The sequence below is a fragment of the Mirounga leonina genome, unplaced genomic scaffold (assembly GCF_011800145.1).
Source record: "Mirounga leonina isolate KUSES-001 unplaced genomic scaffold, KU_Mleo_1.0 Mir_151, whole genome shotgun sequence".
Classification (NCBI taxonomy): Eukaryota; Metazoa; Chordata; class Mammalia; order Carnivora; family Phocidae; genus Mirounga; species Mirounga leonina.
In genome coordinates, this window is record NW_023270377.1 from 27116473 (window position 1) to 27138694 (window position 22222).

The window sequence follows — 22222 nt, forward strand, 5'->3', positions numbered from 1 at the left end:
TGAGAGAGAGAGAGCGCGAACGCACATGATAGCAGGATGGGGGACAGAGGGAGAAGCAGGCTCCCCGCTGAGCAAGGAGCCCAATGCAGGACTGGATCCCAGGACCCTGGGATCATGCCCTGAGCCTAAGGGAGATGCTTAACCATCTGAGCCACCCAGGTGTCCCTCATTTAACTTATAAAAGGGAGGAAATGCTACAACATGGATGAATTTTGAGGATATTACACTAAGTAGCATAAGCCAGCCACAGACAAATCCTGTATTAAAGAACCTAAAGTAGTCAAATTAATGAGAACAAAGTAGAATGGTTACCAGAGACCAGGGTGAGCAGGAAGAGTTGTTCAATGGGTATAGTTTCAGGTTTGCAAGATGAAAAACGTTCTGGGGGTATGATGTGCAATGTGAATATAGTTAACACTACTAAACTGTATACTCCAAAATGGTTAAGATGATACATTTGGGATGGTTTTGAACAACTATTTTTAAACTTATGGTTAAAAATCTTAATTTTGTTAAGCATTGACCCAGGAACTGTGCAAGAAATCAACTTCCACCACAGGACACTTCCAGGTGGGTGGGAACAGAGAACTGGGTGCCTGGCTCCTGCGCAAGGACCTTCCCACCACGGCAGCGGGGTGCTGCCCAGCGGCTCTCGTGGCCCCGGGGGAGCCCAGGCTCGTGGCCCCGGGAGAGCAGCTGCACCCATAGCTGCAGACCGCAGCACGGCTGGATCCACTTCAGGGAGACTCCTCTGAACAGGCGGGGCACTAATTAACAGCTTGGAGAGCCTGCCAACGAGGCGAATCAGCCATTCCCGCTGAGAAAGGGCAGTACCTTCTTGAGTGTCCCATCAGGAAAGCAGAAACACATGGAGAAAAGGATGGCAGAAAAGGTGAACCCATTACTGGCAGAATCGAACACACAGATTTAAGACCTCCTTTTCTGGGACTTAAGAAGGCCATTTACTAGTGCAAGACTTAAATTCTCCGGTGGGGAAACGAAGGGCAAGAGAACGAACAGAAGGCAATGCTTCGGGGGTGAGGGGCGAGGCTTGGGCACCAAACTCCATCTCCCCTTGTTAATTTCCTCAAGCTGATTCAAAACGAAGTGAAGCTGATTCTCAGTTTATTGTAAGTCTTCTTTATTTACAGTATAAGACTTCAAAAGGTCAAGGCAGTTTTATCTCTTAAATAACATGTCAATCATATAAAACAGCTAGAACCAAAGTAGAGAAATATATACAATATAATACATTAAGTATTTTCAATATTGTTAATTGAATTCTTCATATTAAATTAAAAGAGGATATTTTGATTTACAATGTCATTTCTCTAGTTAAAATTAAACCTGTCAAAAGACATAATGTACATTTTTTACAAAACCAGCACAGCAGCATTAATAAAACTGCTCATGATTGTAACTTTTGTTTTTCTATAATACACTGCACCCGTGTTACAAAAACAAACAAAAAGGCATTGCACTAGATGGTTTGAATACTGCGTAAGTCAGTATGTTAATACTTGAGGAATAATGAATGGCCTGACCTGTTTCACCACGAGGCTCATTCACAAGAGTTTTCATTCTGCTAGCTCAGCAAACTTTCTACAGGTAGATGACTTTTCCTTGGCGGTTTTATACAAGCCCACTGCTAATGGTTACAATGCCAACGAGACACTTAACGCCACCAAAACCAACACAAACCTATTTACAATACCCAATAAAAGCCAAAGCTAGAAAACCACTCACTGCTGGATCGAGGAAAAAATTATAAGCAGCACTTTTTGTAGGAAATTTTCAATGTCTATAAATTTATTCAACAGACTACAAAAGGGCCTGCAATAGCCAATTCCCCTTATTTTCCTCAGACTTGGATAAGAAAAAAGTAAATCTTTTTTATTTTTCCATAAAGTTTTGATGGCATCAAAAACCTTCACATTTGTAAATAAGAATTTTATACAATGCAACACATTTACAGAGTTTTCTTGTGCTACTATCAATTATTCTCAGGGTTCATATTTTATTCTAAGGAAGAAAGTATTAAGATTTCTTCCTCAGTCTTAACTTTTCAACATCAATATTCTCCAAGCCAAGGAAGGGAATTCAAGAGAGGTGAGTGGTCATTCAATGCTTAACACCAAGGAGCACAATATTGGAAACGCCTTATATATACATATAGTAGTGACCTCAACAAAAGCAGCCGGGGCTGAGGATATAGTTCTACCACTCACAAGAAGTTCATTTCCCTTTCATTAAGACAGTTTTAAAAGGACAGATCACCCTTGCAAGGCAGCAAGTATTGCTTCAGATGATATTAAACTGGAATTTTTTTAGCCATAAAATCACCTAAGAGGCAGCAGTGCTTTAAAAACTAGTTCTTCAAGTCACGGGCAAGGAAAACAAAATCAACACAAGGAAAACAAAATCAACACGACACATACTACTGTCAGGAGTTATTCCAGTGGAGGATCCAAGCTATACATAGCAGGGTGTTGAGACGAAACAAAGAAACAACCTGATCACAGCAAGGAAAGCTTACCTATTCTCCTGGGGTATGCATGACTGAGGGTGCAGGAAATGGACAGATAAATAACCCTAAGTTTCCTGCCCCAAAGAAAGAACAGAGACAAAACAGTGTTTGCATTCAAAAGGAGATGCAAAATCCACTGAGGTTACCACCCACGTTTCATTCCTGCAGGAGTCTGTCCTTTTCCAGTCTGTAATATCAAAATTAAAACCACTAGTGTTCTGTGCGTTTTCTAAAGGCACACCACATGTTTTTTTAAAAAGTGCTTATCATCAGTCCTAAGTCCTTGGCCAACTTGTTTCTAGTTCAAAACAAACCACGTATCCAATAAGCACCAAACACCAAACTAATGTTTTCGTTCTCTAAAGCAAACTTTCCGAAATGTTCCTATTTCACATACTTACAGTCTTTGTAACTGGAATGTAACCAGATTTCCTTTTCTTATTTTGTGAAAGTTACAATAGAAATGTGCTATGATAGGAAGCCTGAAAAGAGGAGAACTTTATAAAACTTTACAAATCCCCCAATTACCCTTGTTGGCGAAAGCAGCCACAAGGAAATATTTGGTGTTCTGTTATGTACTGTATCTGATCACTTTTAAACAAAAACTCTATTAAACAAGAAGTTCCTTCCTACAAATATTTTATCCCTTAACATTTCTCAATAATCAGAACTGGCTTAGAAACTGGTGCAGAAAGTTAAGAAATGGATGTCCACACTAGAAACCTCTTAGTTTTACAGATGTCACTTAAATTGCTATATATATTGAAAAAGACACTTTACAGAAAACAAGCAAGTATTCGCCTCTCACCCAATTTCTTGGATAAGGTCTAATTTATTTTTTCCATTAAAAAAAAAAATCCTTAGTAATTCTCCCTTTGGGAAGTCAGTCATGATAGACTCATTTACTGTTTCCCTGCAAGCGGAGGAAAACCTAGAGTATGAGCATGTGTGGATAAGTGCAGTTTAACCTATTAATTGCACAAAAGTTATAAATAAGCTTAAAAAACAGCTCCAAAAGGCTTATCAATGGCTAGAGTCTCCTGTCACCCACAGAGAAGACAGAACTTAAAAAACATCAAGCACCCTCAAAAACAAGGCAAGGTAAGAACACGACAGGATTCCCAATTTCAGTCAAATACCTCAATAAAACAAGAACAGACTGGGTCCATCTGTTTCACTGGCCATTAAGAGAGTAAGTCAGAATTTTTAAAGGTTTCAGAAATTCTGATAATAGGCAACATTACATTGTTACATAAGAAACACAAATTCACCAGCTCTACAAATGCTAAGTAAAGAATGTGTCAAATGGGATGCTGGGAAAGCCACAATCTCGGAAGCATTATTTTCTTAACAGGACTGTTAACAAATCTGACACCCCATTTCTTCACCCTATCTCCTTATCTCTGACCGTACATTCATCTTTAGCCCTTTGAAATGTGTCTATAGTTTAGCTTAAGTGGAAGAACGTTCATGCAACTTCCCAGCATAAGACAGCTAACTTGCAGGTATCAAAAACCAAAGTGCAAATCCAAGGGCATTTTAACCCTTCAATTACAGACAGCCCACACAACTGCAGGATGGGAAGGCCTTGGCATACAGTGGTGAACATGATGAAGAAATAAAACATGTAGCTTATTTCTGGTCCTTTGGTCCAGGCCCCTTTCATTCATGGTCCATTTCAAAATCATGTGCTCCCTTTCAGCAGTTCAGACCTAAACCTGTCCAGTGGTCTGGTACCATCAGGAAATACTTGTCCATTGCTTCACAAAATCTAGTCCTGTACAGCTCTGGAGAGACCACAGTTGGCATTTTACCTAAGATCATGAAAGAGCAAAGGGAAAAGACTGTTACAGAGTTGATCAGCAGCTGACTTGAACAGCTATGTTCTTTCATGACAACTGCCATAAAGACACACACACACACCAGTCTCAGAAAGGAGGGAGAGGTGTCCACTGTGCCACATGACATGGGACAGGGCCTTCCTGAGAGGGGCTTCCGTTTTAAAAGACTAGCTCTTGGGTCACCTGGGTGGCGCAATCAGTGAAGTGTCCGGCTCTTGATTTTGGCTCAGGTCACGTTATTAGGGTCCTGACATCAAGCCCCGAGTCAGGTTCTGCACTGAGTATGGAGCCTGCTGAAGATTATCTCCCCATTTCCCTCTGCCCCATCCCCTTCCCCAGCCCCTACTCTAAAAATACGAGCCTAGCTCTTGCCTAGAGATGAGAGAGGTATGAAAGCACAAATGGAGCTAGAAGTGCTCAGAGAATTTAGAAGATTTCAAGGGTTAAAAACAACCTCTTGTTCAGAATATCTGGCCTTTTTGGGGTAACTTTTCATTCTGGCATTTTAACACAACTTTAAAGCCAATTATTTCCCCACCTCTGCAATTTCCTTTATTATCTGATCATTTTGGAAATGATAAAATCAGAGATGACCACTTGTTTTTTTAGAATTTAAAAAAGTACCCATTTTTGGGCGCCTGGGTGGCTCAGTTGGTTACGCGACTGCCTTCGGCTCAGGTCATGATCCTGGAGTCCCTGGATCGAGTCCCACATCGGGCTCCCTGCTCGGCGGGGAGTCTGCTTCTCCCTCTGACCCTCCCAACCCTCCCCCCTCTCATGCTCTCTCTCTCTCAGTCTCTCTCTCAAATAAATAAATAAAGTCTTTAAAAAAATAAATAAATAAATAAATAAATAAATAAATAAATAAAATACCCATTTTTTAAATGTTTACTGATAAGGAAGACATGAGAACAGTTTAAAGAATAAACAAAAATTCTGCTCACCTTGTCCTCCTAAAATTCCTGTTGATTTCACAACCATCTCAAGCTTTTTGTCCCATGTAAATGTTCGAATATAATCTGTTACAGGAGGGAAGACGAGCAGTACAGCCATGTTAGTAAATGTAAGAAGATAACAACAGTAATTACTATTACTTCTACAATGTTTGCTGAATGTTAACAATATTGCCAGACACTGTCCCAAGGGTTTTTTCCATATTAATTCTTTTAATCCTCCTAACAACTTCACAGGGCTTCCTTTACGAGTAACTTTTTGAATACAGGTATTTTTGGTAAAGACAATGAAATGAAATGAGGACACTGAAATAGAAGGTAACTAGCATTTAAAAGCTATTGTTGAATTTTCAAATCAAAGTTGGTGAGAATATTTAATAAGCTATGACCAAACCAGGTTCAGTATAATCTTCAAATTTACTCTGGCTTCAATCATGAACTATAAGTAGCCTATGCTTACTGACTTACCTATAATTCCGACTACCAGCTCATTGCTAGTATCATCTCGTCCAACCAGCAAAGAATAATCTATAATGAGGTGGCTGGAAAGAAAGTGGGAGTCACTACGGATCGAGGCTCTCAGCACGGCTTTGGAATGAGAACGGATATACAGAGGGTTGTCTCGAACCATCTTTAAGAGATTTTCATCCAGCAGGACCACATCACAACTCTCTTTCCCGGTATCGGTTTTTACATTTCTATTCCTAAGTGAACCCTTCAAATCAAAAACCTAGCAGAAAGAAAAGTTTCTGTCATTTATGCATTGAGTTGCATAATTAATTAATGTAATCAAATTGGAAATGCAAAACAATTCCTTGTAGCCCATATCATTACATATACTTTTAAATTTAATTTTAAAACTTAATCATAACTTACATAAATATATTAAACATATCATTTATATATATTATATACTATATATAAAATTATATATAATGCATGCATTATAATTGTGCAATACATAAAGTAGATGGTGATAGGATTCATCATTGAAAATTAACACCTAGGTACCCAGTTACTCAAACACTTCAGGAATACATTAACCCACTTAATCAACTTTAAGAAACATTAACAAATAACTCCAAAAATATATCATTGGATCATAAAGCAGTTTAAAAACCAGATACAAACAGTCTTAGGAAACTTAGTTTGGGTACCAAAACTCCTTTCAATACTATGGCAATGTAGAAGCAACTGCATCTCTCTAGAAATGTTGGGGGTGGTAAAAGCCACACACTCAAAGGTCAGGGGACTTAGGTCCTCGACCAGTGCAATAGGAACTGTATTCTACAGATGAATGCTAGGCAACTGTCCCCGGCTCACGATGACATAAGGAGCTCGTGCCAGAACGTAAAACAACCACATCACTAAGCACGCTCTTTCATTCAGCATAGCAAGACACTCTCAATGAAGAAATACATTCTAGTGTAAGCTCTTTATCTCCCCATAGACTGAAAACAGTTCAAGGACCAACACTCTGAAAGGTACTGTTCTAGAGTCTAAAACAACCTGAGCTCTTGGAGTATCTGTGTGACTGTCATGAACTTAATTTTTCTAGGTCTTAGTTTCTTAGTTTCTTCACCTTTAAAACTGAGATGGTGGGAACAGATCTGTCTTCTAATCCTAGAATTCTGTGTTTCTAGGATATTGGACAGGTTAAATTTTTTTTTTTTTAAAGATTTTATTTATTTATTTGAGAGAGAGAATGAGAGACAGAGAGCATGAGAGGGAGGAGGGTCAGAGGGAGAAGCAGACTCCCTGCCGAGCAGGGAGCCCTATGCGGGACTCGATCCTGGGACTCCAGGATCACGACCTGAGCCGAAGGCAGTCGCTTAACCAACTGAGCCACCCAGGCACCCAGGACAGGTTAAATTTTAATACCAGTCTACAATATTCTTCTTTAGTCTTTCCTATAGGGTTCAACAATTCCAAAGTCAACTTTGGCCTAGCAACTGAAGTTTAATACTGTCAAATAGGATGTTATTCTCTGATTCATTATATTCGGGAACCAGAAGTGCAAAAGGTTCCAGTAGCTAAATGGTTCAATATCCTTACCTGTGCCATCTTTCTCCCATAGAAAAGATTTTCCATGACAAGGAGATCTAACTTCTTCTCAGTGTTGTTCTGAGAATTCTTATAACCAATTCTATAAACTCCAAGAATTTTGGCCAATGCAGTGGGCCTCTAATCAAGAAAAGATGAAAGTAAATTCATTTGTAATTTAATAGCCATATCTGGATTATCCATGTACTATCCAAACACAATTTTCTATTAATATGACCAAAGAACTTTGAAAGAAACTTAAACCCTTGAATCTCAGGAGTAAGTAGAAAGCAAAACAGCAATGCTAATAAAAATCTTAGATCCTTCATATTCTCCCAAAGGATAAGGCTTTATAATTTCTCAAAATCACAAATTTTATTATGACATATAATTTCCCCCCAAATATGCAATAAACCTTAAATGGGGAAAAAAAAAAAAATCTACATGACTCCTTTATACACTTACTGCGAGGAGCACTACTAAATGTCAAGTGGGCAAACCTGACTGAGCCACTGGCTTCTTTTCTACTTAAGGACCCAGACACTCAGGTATCAACAAATATTTCCCAGTTTTGTCTCAACAAACTTACAAATTATAACATGCAGCTATTTTCATCCAATCTTAATGTTTCTACACACACACACACACACACACACACACACACATTAAATGTAATCTGCTGGAGATCTCTTGGCTCCTCACTGGCAAAGGCAGGAAAGAGCATGAAATGAGTGCATTCTATCACATCTCAGCAACGTAACAGAGACCCAGTCACGTCCCGTTCCTATCTTAGCATGGAAAAAACTGCCACTGGGACTCGGAGGAGGTGAAAAAGCCCAGAAAATTCTAATTACGAACCAAGGTTTGGGATTTCTACCTTTTGTTGAACAGCATTTGTAATATAATTGAAGTAGTGTGGTGCAAAGTCGAGGAAAGACTGGACTTCCAGACGAGGCATCTGCTTCAAAATGAATCTATCATCTAAAAGGCAGAAGTGTCGTATGTGTTTATTCAGTCACAGGATTTCCTGAGGTAATCTATAATACATCATTCCAAAGATCCCAAGTGATGTGTTTGCTTCATGGCTTTAAGGGAGATTTTCTGATGTCACAGAGAAAATTTTCATCAGAACATAGTTCTCAAGTAATTGAGGGCTCAAAGGGTTCCTGAGGATTATATAGTCAAGAAGCCTCTACCTTTGACAGTACCAGACCGAAATTCATAGCTAGATAACTACTAAGTAAAATTTTATAGACTCCTTTGTTAACAATGCAGTAAGTCACAGTTATGAAGCTCTTATCAAGCAACATCCTTCCTGCTGCATTTTCTCAGATAATTTTGTTTCCAGGGAATGGAGAACAGAATATGACATACAAATGGTCATCATCTTCTGTAAACCTTTGTAGGTGAAGAACCCGGCCTTCTTATTTTCAGTTTAAGTATTTATATTTTTATCTTTGTCTCATCAGCTCTGAGGAACCCTTGTGAGTCTTCCAGAAGTTCTCCGTTACTATTTACATTTGTAGAAGTCAGGACCAGAGAGAGTTTAGTAAGGATTAGATCAATGTCTGTCTCTAACTGCACACCATATACATGTATATTCTTTTAAATATTGTTATTACATACTCTCAAACAGAAAAACAGAAAAACAGAAAACTTCGTTTGCCAACTGACCATATCATGCCACCTCAGTTCAAAGGATTCACAGATTACCTGAGGGGAAAAGATGGCTACTACTCAGTGAGTGAGTGACTAAAAAGACCTACCCTCAGTTGCATAGAAGGCAGCTCCTGATTTGCCCCCACGGGCCTGCCAGGGCGAGGAGTGGGAAAGAGAGCGAATGAAATCTTCTTCACTGCTGCCCAGAATCACTTCGCGCATCTTATGAAACTCTCCCGCATAGTACAGGCGACAGTAAAACTTGGCATTTGCGTCAGAAAATTCTATAAACAGAAGTGTTTGGGGGGGGGGGGGGCTTTTATGAATCAGAAATCTCTCTTCCTTCCTGCCCACTTCCCATGCCCGACAACTTTGACCATTTCATTTTCTCCAGGATAGCATTTCTCAGGTTAAGTTTACACCCTTGTTTGTCACAGTTCTGCTAAAATGATTCTCAGGGAAGACCGAAAAGCATCTTATAACCTTACAGAAAAATCAAACATAAAATAAGACCCATTTCTAATTTTATACTGGTTACTGTACTTTCATCATTATAATTTTACATCTTAAATTTTACTGTACTTATTCTGGATGATAAATTTTTAGCACCCCCCCCCCCACACACACACAATTCTAGACATCTGGTCAAGGCTCTGTGGCTCTAGATTACACAATAATTATTTAAACGTTAGATATTAAATCAAATTATACCTTATAAATTAAAATATAATTTAAATTAAATTTCTTTATACATTAAATGTTTATTTTATAAGCTAAATCTAGATTAAATAAAGCTTATGTCAGCACACAGACTTAATATTCATTCCAAGAAACAGGATATTTATCTAGAATAAGCTAGAAGCCTTAATTAACAGTTTTCTCAATTACAGTCAGTATCCCCGAACCAACGTTATTTTATCGCATACTTACGAAGCTCCACATGCGGATTTATGAGTTGTTTCTTTTGTGTATCTCCTCCATCCACCTCATCTAAAAAGTTTAACATCATTAATAAATTCAAAGTTTTCAATGGGTTATCAGTTCATTTTGTCTGTTCTTTCCTCCCCTGACATAACAATAAAAACTAACAAGTCAATTCTTGTTATCCTGGTCAAGTCACTCTCGAGAAGCATTATGTGCATAATTAAACTTTATAAACTATTACAAAAATATAAGTACCTTTTGAAAGAGCAATTTTCAGATGAAAAACAGAATTCAGGTTGAAGAATAACTTTTCTTATATTTGACTCCTCTGATAACAATATACTAACTCTCATTAAGTATGCTATATGTTAATTGATTTTAAATAAAAAGAATACAGATGAAAAAACAAAACAATATGCTAACTCAGCCCTTACATCAAGTTTCCATTACTTCTTTATCAGTTTATGATCGTTTTCCCTGTGTGTGGAATAATGGTTCTCCAACAGTTTGAGATGCTTTCTTTGTCTTATAAAATACATAAAATATATTAGTATCTACTTCAGAGCTATTTTTTATATGTGATTTGTGTGGCAAACCTACGGCTAGATGCACTCTAATTATTACAAATTTGGAATATATTTCAATAGCTAGAAGAAGTGATCTTCCATGTTTCACATTTCTAAATTATTTTTTTCAAAGCACCAATGTCTTCCAAGGATTACAGCCCAATGGAAGTCTATAGAATACCTAAGAGGATATCTTAATTACTAATGAAAATATATTATGCTTTCTTTTAGACTACTAATTCATGATCTAACCCGGGGGTTGCCAAACTACTTCTATAAAGGGCCAGATGGTAAGTATTTTATTCAGTCACAACTATTCAACTTATCAATATGACATGAAAGCAGCCAGTCAGTAAATGAATGGGCATGCTTATGTTCCAATATAACTTTATTTACAAAAACAGGTCAGCACAGTTTGCTGATGCCTGGTCTAACCCCATATTCAAACACAATCAGGTAGACATATTTTTAAATATCAAAATGAAGGTAGACATCAATGCCCTCAACCCTACAGAGACTGGGAAAGAAAGGAAATGTCTGAGGGGTTAGTGGAATGAAAACATTTGAGTATGTAACTGTGAGTTACAAGGTGAGACTGATGTTTTACATGTTTAATGTCACTTGGTCTTCAGTAAACCATGGAAGACATTGCTTTTGCCACTTCACAGATATGGAAACTAAGGATTTCTGGTTCTACCACACAGTAAGTGATAGCAATGACAGCTAAAGCCAGTCGGACTCTACAACCACCATGCTTTTTCCACTCTGCCATACTGAGGCATGAGAAGAGAGTGAACGCCCTGGTTTGGGCAGTAAGAATTATCTACTCAAGGCTATAAAGGACACAAGCAAGTGAAATAAGCACATTTGGTCTCCTTTAACACACCTTGAGCCTCAGTGCCTTGACTCTCCGTTCCCTCCTTGCCCGTCTGCCCAACCTGGTAGTAAGCACTATCTGCTCCACGTAAGGTCTCTCTCTTCTGGGAAGAGAGATCAGGGCTTTTCCCTGCTGTCCCTCGGAAGAAGGACAGCATTCCAGAAGCCTTTTTGGCTAAAAATAAAAGGTAACATATTAAGTACAGGTCACTGCAGGTGAAAAAATGAAGATTTTCAACTCATTCTTTTGTTAGCAGTAACCATTATATGAGGGTAATAAATATGAGTCACACTGATACTTTCATTTGCACAGACTATCATTCCACATGTTTTGTGGGGCCTGGGGAGGGGTTATGAGTCTAGCACTTTTATTATCAGAAATATAAAAGAAAAGCAATGTTCAGGTAGCTGTATATCAAAATGTGAGAAATTCTACAGAAAATCTTTCAAAAATATCTTTACGTGGCAGTCATAATCTTTTTTAAATAAGATTTATTTATTTATTTGACAGAGAGAGAAAGCGCATGCATGTGCCAAAGCGGAGAGAGACAGAGGGAGAGAATCTCAAGCAGACTCCCCACTGAGCACGGAGCCCAAAGCGGGGCTCGATCCCACAACCTATGAGATCATGACCTGAGCTGAAACCAAGAGACGTTTAACCAACGGAGCCACCCAGGCATCCCGGCAGTCATGATATCTTAAGCAACTAAATTTAGGGCTAACTTCTTATATTATTACAATAGTTAATTAAACTAATACAAAGCAATACTACAATCTACAAGAATTCAGAGTTAAAAGTAACATCTCTATATCATTTATGTTCCTACATTTTAACACAGCAAAATCTAAGATGTTTTCAGCATTTTTCAGAAATTTGTATAAGATGGCCAAAAATATTACTAAAGCTTACTCTATACTTTCATTCTTAGTTTTGAGATTAGTATATATATATATCATCTATGCGTGATCTATGAACTCATTAGCATACATGATTCTAATTTCATACATTTACCATCTACAAAATCCACATAAAATGTCACGCATGAAGTGCTTAGTTAGGTTGGCAGACACCATTATGACGTCCTTAATACCCAAGACCACCTTGTTCCTTGCTGAAAGAACTGCAGTTTTGTTTGGGGCAGCAATGTGGAGAGCCTTAAAAAATAAATCACGACTTGTATAAGCAACTAGAGCAGAGCTGGTCACTACAATCTCAGTCTCCCTTGCAGGGAGGGGTGACCCTGAGACTCAGTTCCAGCCAAGGAGACTAAAGGAGAAGCCTCTGCATGCCTAATTAAAGGAAATAGCTGCAGCTTGTAGCTACCTCCCTTCTTTCTGCTTCAAATGGAGACCTGAAATGGAACATTTTGATCATGAGGAAAACTTAAGAGAATCATGAGAAACTACCCCTCTCTTGTCATGACAATGCTGACTAGCTGGACCAATGCCAACAACCGCCTGCCTCTGGACATTGCTATTTTAGAAAAATACACTGTCATTTGTTTAAGCCCCAATAGTCACTTGAGTTTTCTGTTATTTGTAGTGAATACATTCCTGGCAAAGTCAAAGAGACCTATGTTCAAATCCCAGCTTCCGCTACCTCTGTAATCTTGAGCAAGCTACTTACGTCTTAACTTTCTTTTTAAAAAATGGGGATATGTCAAATAACTCTTATGTGGTTATTGTGGGGATTAAAGGACATGACACATGAAAAATTCTTTTCACAATGCCAAAAATACTGTAAAAACTTTTTTAAGAAGTCTCTCTTAGGGCGTCTGGGTGGCTCAGTCAATTAAGCATCTGCCTTCAGCTCAGGTCATGATCGTAGGGTCCTGGGTGGGCTCCCTGCTCAGCGGGAAGCCTGCTTCTCCCTCTCCCTCTCCCCCTCCCTCTGCTCATGCTCTCTCTAATAAATAAAATCTTTTAAAAAAAAAGTCTCCTTAGCTTGTATACTTTAAACTGAAAACTCTAAAAAGGAAGGATCCGCTTCTTTTTGCATAGACCTAGGAGTTTCGAGAAGTTTTCAAATCCAGTAATAAGGTAAAGATCAAGGAAAAGCAAAATATTTTAAAAGGGGACATACAAAAATTTTTTTGTAAAGACCAGAAGCAATAAATTCTTGCCAGCTGGCATTTCTTATTTGATGTTTTCTTCTTCAAACCATAATTACAAATAAAGCTAATAAGTACTCCTCCATGTATAATCTTACTTGGCGGCAGGTCTGCTTCTGCTGTACGGTTTGTCTGTCCTCCACTGACCTCAGGTAATCTAATAGGGCTGCTACTCTTTGGTCTGCTGTCTAAAGTACTAAACAAAAAACAAAAGGAAAAGTTAATTTCATACAATTCGGACAGAAAATGATTCCTGCATTAATCTACTCCCCACCTAATCCCACCCACCATATCTGAAATCTGATTCATAATTTATGTAAACACAGGTTATAACACAGAAGAAAAAGTCTTGAAATGCCTACTGGACTTAAGAAAAAGAAAGCGAAACGCTGTAAATATAAAAGTGTCTGGAAAATATGTGAAAGCAGAGGCTTTTGTAGTATTTCCCCAAATTCATTAGAACTATCTTAGTACCTGTAATTCAAACGATTACAGAAAATACCAATTTCATATTTCCCAGGCTAGTTACCATGATAATAAATAAATCCAGATCGAATGCTGTCACATTAGTGAAGCTGGAAAACCTACTTCAATAAGAATCAAAATAATGAGCCTATGACAATTTCTGTATAAATGTCTAAAATACTGAACATACTAAAAGAACTAACTGGTTGGGGGTTTTGTTTTGTTTTTAAACTATTTGGGATCTTTAATTATTCTGAAAAATTCACAAATACTTTAAATTACAAAGTAAAGCAGTGGGTTACTAATTTCAAAAGTTACTATTTTTTAATTGAAACGAGGACCATTTAAAACGTTGAAAGTTTAAGTCCGCAATATACACTGAACTTCTATGGCAATTATCAGAAAACTACATCCAAAGGCCCTGTTTAAGGCCTCCTGCTATACTTGAGCTTTGTTCTGTCAACTGTTGGCTGAAGTTCGAGTGCCACTGTCAGTGTCCTAGCAACTGTCACACTGATAATCGGCAATAATAAAATTGAAGAATGAGCCTTTAAAAAATGATGACATAGCCAAATGAAGTAAATTCTACTCAATCACGGATCACCTGTTTGTCGGAAGCCCTTCTTCGGCACTGCTCCGCTGAGTCACTTTGGACAATTCCTCTAAGGCATTTCGGTATTCTTTACAACTTAGGGTAGAAATAGGTTGAAAAATGTTAAACATTAAGCTTCTCTTCAAAATAAATCATATACTTTAGAATAAGCTCTGCATTACAGAAAGACAATCATTTTATGTGTCCATAATTAAACATATTGGAGTCAACTAACAAAAGTTATCAAGTAGAAGCTTCATGAAGGTCATCTTCACAGATAATGATGCAAAATACAACCCAACACACCAACCAGTATCAATATCCTAAACAATGACTGTGAAAGTCTAGGTATTAACATTTAGACCAAATATCTTCAGGGATAGAACAGGTAATTTAAAGTATAAAACTTCAGACTTTAGTATAATGTAACAGCGAGAAAAGGAACTTGAGAATGCTTTTCTATTTAAAGGTACTGAACTTTAAGAAAAAAATCCAACTCTTGGACTAGCAGTCCGAGAGCCCTGATTTAGATAAATCAGGTGTCAGGGAACAAGAGAAGCATGTATTATTTTCCCAAGACATTAGAAGAAAGTGATTTCTACTGGAATGCTCAATTCCTAACAGTACATAAGAAATTTTTTATTTGGTTGACTTTCCTACCTTTCTTATCCATTAATGTAGTATGACTAAGCAATAAAAAACACAAATATTAACTTCCTAAAGGCCAAAAGGCAAAAACAAAAAAAAATAAATCACATGGAATCTCCTAAAGGAAAGAAATTCCTCATAATCCAAAGAGTAAACTCTAGACTTCATAAATGCTAAGGCATATAAATCTATCTTGTTTATTCCTATAAATCCAATACCTACTATACCACATATTGTAGATATTCAAATATTTGTTGAATAAGCAGGCTCCTTGCAACCAATATATAAAAAGAAAAATTTACATTTCAATGCCTTCCAACAGAAAAAAATTTTTTTAAACAACTTAGATTATACTCAAACTAAGTTCTACCACTACGAAGATACTGTTGTGATTAAAAAGCACTGTCTTTTTAGATATAAGATATAAATATTTTTAAAGAAGGATGCTTTTTTAAGACCCATGGTAACTGTGGGCATGTAAGTGGGTTAAGGCATAGGAACAGCATTACTCTAGTAAGAAAACCTTACCTGCTATGTGTGAGAAGCAGGAAGGAAAGAAAGAGTATAAAAAGATACTCAGATGGTATAAGATGCTTTATTATATCAACAAGTAAAGGTAATAAGGAAGGGATACAATGGATACACAGTATAATAGAATGTTTAGAGGATATAAAGATAAGTAAATAACTTGCCTAGTCAATTTAGTTAGTAGAAGCTTGCTTAAGAATCATCCTGTTATTATTTGGGCAAAGAATACACTTCCAGACACAAAGAGAACAAGCTACCATGCCCAAAGAATATATATTTTTGCTTGTATTTAATCATTCTGCCCTACTCTCTATAAAAGATCTAAACAATAAGGTGATTAATAAATATACATAAAATATAAAGATCTAATCATAGGTGAAAAAGTCCCACGAGTAATACCTGAGAGCAAAAGCAATGATAGAGCTGGGTTCCTTCTCACAAACCGCAATGGGCACCCGTTCATGTTCATACATTAAGTAGTGTTTATCTGGATCACTGTTCAAAATTTTTAAATAAATCAGTAAGAACAAAATTAGCAGAAAACGATATATACAAACCACTAACACATTATAAGTAAATTTCAAGACAATTTTAAGTTAACTAAATATGGCGCAATCATAAGGAGATAATACTAGGTAAACCAAAATGCATGCAGAACTTGAACCAAACAGCCAAGGAAGATGTATTGACAGAAAGTTTTTAAAGGCAATCGAAAATCGTCAGAAGTAGTTTTCAAATCAGAGGGTTCTGAAATAGTTATTCCAAACAATGCTTTCCATGCTGCCAACTGTGAGCCATGTTCATCTCAAAAAGTATTTACAATTAACAGCAGAAGTATGAAAGATTTTGTTCTACTATAAGCCTGAAAGATGTGTCTTCTAGAAATTGTGAAAAACATACCATTAGTCCAACAAGAAATAATATAACACAGCTGCTCTCCTATTATCATATGGAAACTCAATGGTGTGACCATTTTAACCCCAATCTTGATCCCGACTTCTACCCTCAGGGCCCTGGAGAAGCATTCATTCATCTGTGTAACAGCTATGCACTGAGCGCCCACCATGCCAGAGACACAATATTAAGAAAAACTAATACTAAGCACCTAACAACTTGCACAAGAGGCTAACAATACAGAGGTGGGAAAAAATAGGCATGGTAGAGTTTATAGTACAGTGGGATAAAGAAACCCATAATGCTACAAATAAATATAATCACCTTCTGTGATAAGTACCAGGAGGGAAACATGACAGCCTGTAACAAAGAGACCTAATCTGGCTAGGGCAGGGAGCTAGCGGGAGGGTCTGAAGTTTATCGGAGAAAGAATTCACAGGAGTTAATGACTAAAGAAGAAGGTGAGGGCGTGGGCAAAGGCCATACACCAGGAGGGACAATAACCCACTCAAGATACTGTGATATTGGAGTCTGAAGTAGAGGAAACAGGGACCCTCACAGACAGCAGTATCAATCTGTGACTCTCTACTCGTTTCCTCCCTGAGACAGCTCCAAGAGCAGTGATTTTCCTTATTAATCTTGTTCCACATCCTCGGGCATTAGAGCGGGCACTCAATAAATTTAAATATTGACTGAATAAATAAATACAAAAGTCAGTTAAGAACGAAGGTCCTTATTAACAAATGTCTACCTTTTGTTTTGTTTTTTTTTAAAGAGGACGTTTCTCTTATTTTTTTTTTTTAAGATTTTATTTATTTATTTGACAAAGAGAGACACAGAGAGAGAGGGAACACAAGCAGGGGGAGTGGGAGAGGGAGAAGCAGGCTTCCCGCTGAGCAGGGAGCCCGATGCGGGGCTCAATCCCAGGACCCTGGGATCATGACCTGAGCTGAAGGCAGACACCTAACGACTGAGCGGCCCAGGCGCCCCCAAATGTCTACCTTTGGATACACTTGTACCACCATACAAGAGCAGCATTTGATGGCTACACAGATCAACCAATGGGGAAAAAACATACTCTCACGGGCAGCCTGTTTTCTTTCCTACTCAAGAGAGCCCCGTACAGGATCACATGAAAACTTGTATGGGTCACTGTAATACATCACCACTGAGAGAAAAGTACCACGTCCCAGTAAGTTATTAGCTCAGTAATGTCATCTTCATATACAACCAGTAGTATGTTTCTATGATTATGGGATCAACAGATGTAGCAGTGTATCTTTAAAAAATATATATATAAAAAATTATTTTCAGAACCATTAATCTTAAGCATTAAGCAATATTAGTTAATGCTTTTTTCATCCACTCATCTACTATGTGATGATGATTACTACATAATAATTCTACAAATTACATTATACCAAAAGACACTTTTACTATGATGAAGTATAATTTAGGATTGAGAAGTACACATATAGTTAAATAAATATATTTAAATACGTAGAGAATAAAAATTTTTTTTTTAATTAAATGAAAATAAAACCACCAAACAACAGCCGCTGACTTTTATAATACTTACAAAGGAAATGGAATAGGATTATAGCTATTTCCTGGAAGCAAATTTGCAAAGATGGCTTTCATGGTTGATTTTTCCTTCACTTGGCTGTCTGTGGATCCCAGCAAATGCCCATCAAACACATCTAGGATTAAAAATATGCTACTTATATGTTAATATTCAGGAAGAGTAAAAAAAAAAAAAGTAGAAAGTATCAACATTATTTCTTGTCATTTATGGAATACAGACATATGCACACCATAATTACCAATTATGGTACAAAATTTCTGATCTAGGAATAAGGACTCTTTGGGGATGAAAGAAGAGGCAATAGTGAAGCATACACAGCACTGACTCCAAGGAGCACACTGTTTGTTCTCTCTGAAATTGGGATCATGCTATAATCGACAGCTTCCCATTGCAGGGGCCGGGCAGCAGCCATGATGTAATTACTGCCTGAGCATGCACAAACTTAGCCACTGCTCTTCCTGTCAACACTTCAACTCAGTTATGTGCGCTGTGGTTGTTACATCAGAGTTTAATTGCAATTTAAAAGTTATTTTTAAAGTTTACACTACTTAACTAGTTACTGCTTAAACAGAAAGCAAGGGAAGAGAGAAGCAAGGCATAAATTTGCTATTAATGAAATAAATAGTTGTTGTTGGAGAAATGGCTGCAATTTCTCTTATTTTCTGACAAGGCAACAACCATGTACTTTATAGGACTCAAGAAAGCAATATCCCCAGAAAACAGATGAAGCAGACTAACATTCTGTTACTGAGATATTTATATGTCAAGCAGTGCAACTGAAGAAGTGATATGGTAAAAAGCTCTATCTAAAATAGCACTTTGTTTTTCTTTTTTTTAATTTTAGAGATAGAGAAAAAGAGAGAGCGCATGAGCCCGAGAGGAAGGAGCAGCAGAGGGAGAGGAGAGAGAGAATCCACAAGCAGACTTCCCGGCTGAGCGTAGAGCCCGACTCGGGGCTCAATCCCAGGACCCTGAGATCCTCATGACCTGAGCCAAAACCAAGAGTCGGCCACTTAAGGGACTGAGCCACCCACACGCCCCGATAGCACTTCTAGCAAGTATAAAATTTACAAATTCTGAGATTTAAGAAAGCATTGTATCAGAGCATTTGCAGTGCTCTCCTTTTCTGGATCAAGCACAGTAAAAGTGACTTCAAGTGCACCTTCAGAGCTGCTGGTTGTGTCGAGTTCAGGGGGCCCTCCCCCCAGCTGTTCAGGCATGACCTCTGGTGGAGTAGGCAACTGGAGATGGGTAGAACTGGTGGAGCTCTGACTGGACAGGGTTGTTAGGAAGCGATCCTCTAAAGAAAAACAAACTTGAGTGAATCATTTAAAAACGCTGAGCCCATGTCTACCTAACAGGAATGTTTTTAAGATGCCAACTCATATTCCTACTTCCTAAACCAAAGAATTTTAGCTTCCTAAAAGTTAGTTAGGCCATGTTAGCACATACTTTAGAAAAAGATAAAAATATCCAAACAGGTTATATGACTTAGCCACAGTCAGGTCCTAGCGACAGCACTGGGACCGGTAACCCAAGTCTGATTCCTATCTAATATCCTTTTACCTTAGGCCATAAGAGCTACCTCAACACTAGTCCATTCAGTTTAATAGGGAATAAAATCAGGACACTACTGGGGAAAAAATCACATGCTCATCCCCAGGGGGAAAGTTCACTTAATTACAACAGAAAATGCCAAGAATTATGAGCTGAGCTCGTATTCCACAAAGACAGTCGAAGGAAATTTCCCTACAGATTTTCCAGGGTGGCACCAAGTCATTCAATGAAATACTGTGAAAGACAGCTTAGGTCTAGGAAAGACGTCAGTAACATAAAAACGTAAATTAAACTTTCTAATGTTTTTGCAGTCAAACCTGCTGACTTGGGAACAGGCAAAACAAACATTCAATTTCCTTTTTTTCTCTCTTCCCCTAACAGCAACCATCTCTATATATCATGTATTTCTATATCCTGATTTATTTTCTTGCAATACACTTTATGAAATCTTAAACTGACAGTGCTACAACACTCTACAAGAAGGGAAAAAAAGTCTAGAACTGTATCAGAAAAAATTCTCAAAATTAGCCGCTGACATAACTTACAGACAAAGAAATTTCTTTAAATCCAATAGCAAGTGATCACCAGACTCAAGGACCAACCTTTTTCTCCATTTTGGAGCCCTGGCGAAATATTTCTTGGAGCTGCATCCATTGTACTTATCTGCAGAGAAGTAAATGCTTTATTCTCAAGGAAACATTAAAATCACACTTTTAAAATTGTCTTAAGAATTATTAAGACACTCAGCCTTTATGTGGGTTATAACTTGATTTTTACTTTATTAGAAATTAAAACTGAGAAAGTTTTAGAATATGCATTTATTAATTCATTTTAAAAATAATAAACCCTTATACGTTAACATAAGTAACATGTTCAAATTAAAAAACACCAATTTACAAAAAAAAAAAAAATGGTACAAGTGGCCTTGTTTTACATTTTTGCAAATAGTTTCATGTCTAGCAGACAGCTAGGTTCATCTCTGGCTTCTGCATTTAATCTGTTGAGCTATAGTATTATGACTGAAAAGTATAAAGAAAATCTAGCCTCACATAAATATGTAACTGAAAAAGGGAAATCATGCAGAGCCGTTGAAAGGGACTTAAACGCCCAGGGGTCCTTGAACTACACTTGGAGAATCGTGCTCCAAACAGTAGCTCACTCCCTAGCATTAAAGAATCTAAAAACTACTTATGATTACCCATTAATCTCTTATTATCCACTGGACTTATTCAAGTCCCATTATCCATAGGTTAAGATATATTTAGAATCACTATAAACCCTGTATACAATTTGATTACAAAGTCATTTCTAGATGGCTACTTAGAACATTCTTAGATTTGCTCACCATAGCAGAGAGACCTCCCTGGCCACCCTATATAAAATAACCCACCACCATCCACTCCCTTGGCAATACTCTCCATTTCCCTTACTTTTTTCTTCACAGTCTTTTTCCCATTTGTTTTTTAAAAGTTTATTGCTCACTGGTTTATTGTCAGTCTCTACCGCATTAGACAAATGTTCCACTAGGGCCTTTGTTCAGAACTATATGCCCTGAACCTAGAATAGCACCTAAAAGTACTCAAAAACTAGTTACCGAATGAAAAGACAGGCAGTGCTACAGATTTTCAAATCAACTTTCAAACCTTCAAAAAGATGATCTTCTACTGAATGATTCTGTATTTTTAATTCTGTGTCTACATATTACAATTAAAGGTCTTACACCACTAGCTCTGCAGTTTCTTAGTGGGCAAACGGAAAAGCCACTAACAGTCTGTGTTAGCCATTAATGGACCTAGATTACGTGGCAAATACTAATGTACAAATCATCTTCGGTAACCCTTACTCTTACTTTCACCTAAACTTTAAGGAAAAGTGATTCCTACACAGTTGTTTCTGAGGGAAAAAAAAGAAGCATCAAGATCTAAGGCACTTGAATTTATCATTCTATGAAAACACTTCTTTACAGATACTATACACTTGTACAAAAAAAAATATTCTTTCAAAGTCCCCCATCATATCAGTATATTAAAAGCCTTTATGGGGTGCCTGGGTTGCACAGTTGGTTTAGTGTCCAACTCTTGGTTTCGGCTCAGGTTGTGATCTCAGGGTCATGAGATCGAGCCCTGCAACGGGGTCCGCGCTCAGTGAGGAGTCTGCTTGGGACTGTCTCTCCCTCTCCCTCTGCCCCCTGCACACCCTCTCTCACTCTCTCTCCCTAAAATAAATCAATCAATCTTAAAAAAAAAAATTAGGCCCTTATACAGGCATTAATAATTACCTGAAAATATGGTTCATATAACAGGAAGATTTCTAAGATGGCCCCCAAGGATCCTGCCCCCTGGTATACACACACCCCTTCCCCAGTTATTCAATTAAACACTAATCTAAATACTGCTGTGAAGGGATTCTGCAGATGTATTTAAGGTCCCAAATTGGTTAACTTTAAGATGGGG

The 22222-nt window shown here is 37.6% G+C and overlaps 1 protein-coding gene across 3 annotated transcripts in view; it reads right to left on the reverse strand.

Annotated features, from left to right (window-relative positions):
* Positions 1-1117: 1117 nt before the first annotated feature.
* Positions 1118-22222, reverse strand: part of PIKFYVE (phosphoinositide kinase, FYVE-type zinc finger containing) — a 75806-nt gene continuing 54701 nt past the window's right edge. For all 3 annotated transcript variants that reach the window (XM_035007258.1, XM_035007259.1, XM_035007260.1), the window contains 14 exons: positions 20372-20432; positions 19375-19512; positions 18207-18327; positions 16133-16228; positions 14570-14653; positions 13599-13696; positions 11400-11564; positions 9954-10013; positions 9131-9307; positions 8242-8345; positions 7377-7505; positions 5790-6051; positions 5313-5387; positions 1118-4341 (listed from right to left, as the gene is read on the reverse strand). In XM_035007258.1, the coding sequence (XP_034863149.1) occupies positions 4226-4341; positions 5313-5387; positions 5790-6051; positions 7377-7505; positions 8242-8345; positions 9131-9307; positions 9954-10013; positions 11400-11564; positions 13599-13696; positions 14570-14653; positions 16133-16228; positions 18207-18327; positions 19375-19512; positions 20372-20432 (1686 nt within the window). In that variant the 3' untranslated portion in view covers positions 1118-4225. The remainder of the gene's footprint in view (positions 4342-5312; positions 5388-5789; positions 6052-7376; positions 7506-8241; positions 8346-9130; positions 9308-9953; positions 10014-11399; positions 11565-13598; positions 13697-14569; positions 14654-16132; positions 16229-18206; positions 18328-19374; positions 19513-20371; positions 20433-22222) is intronic.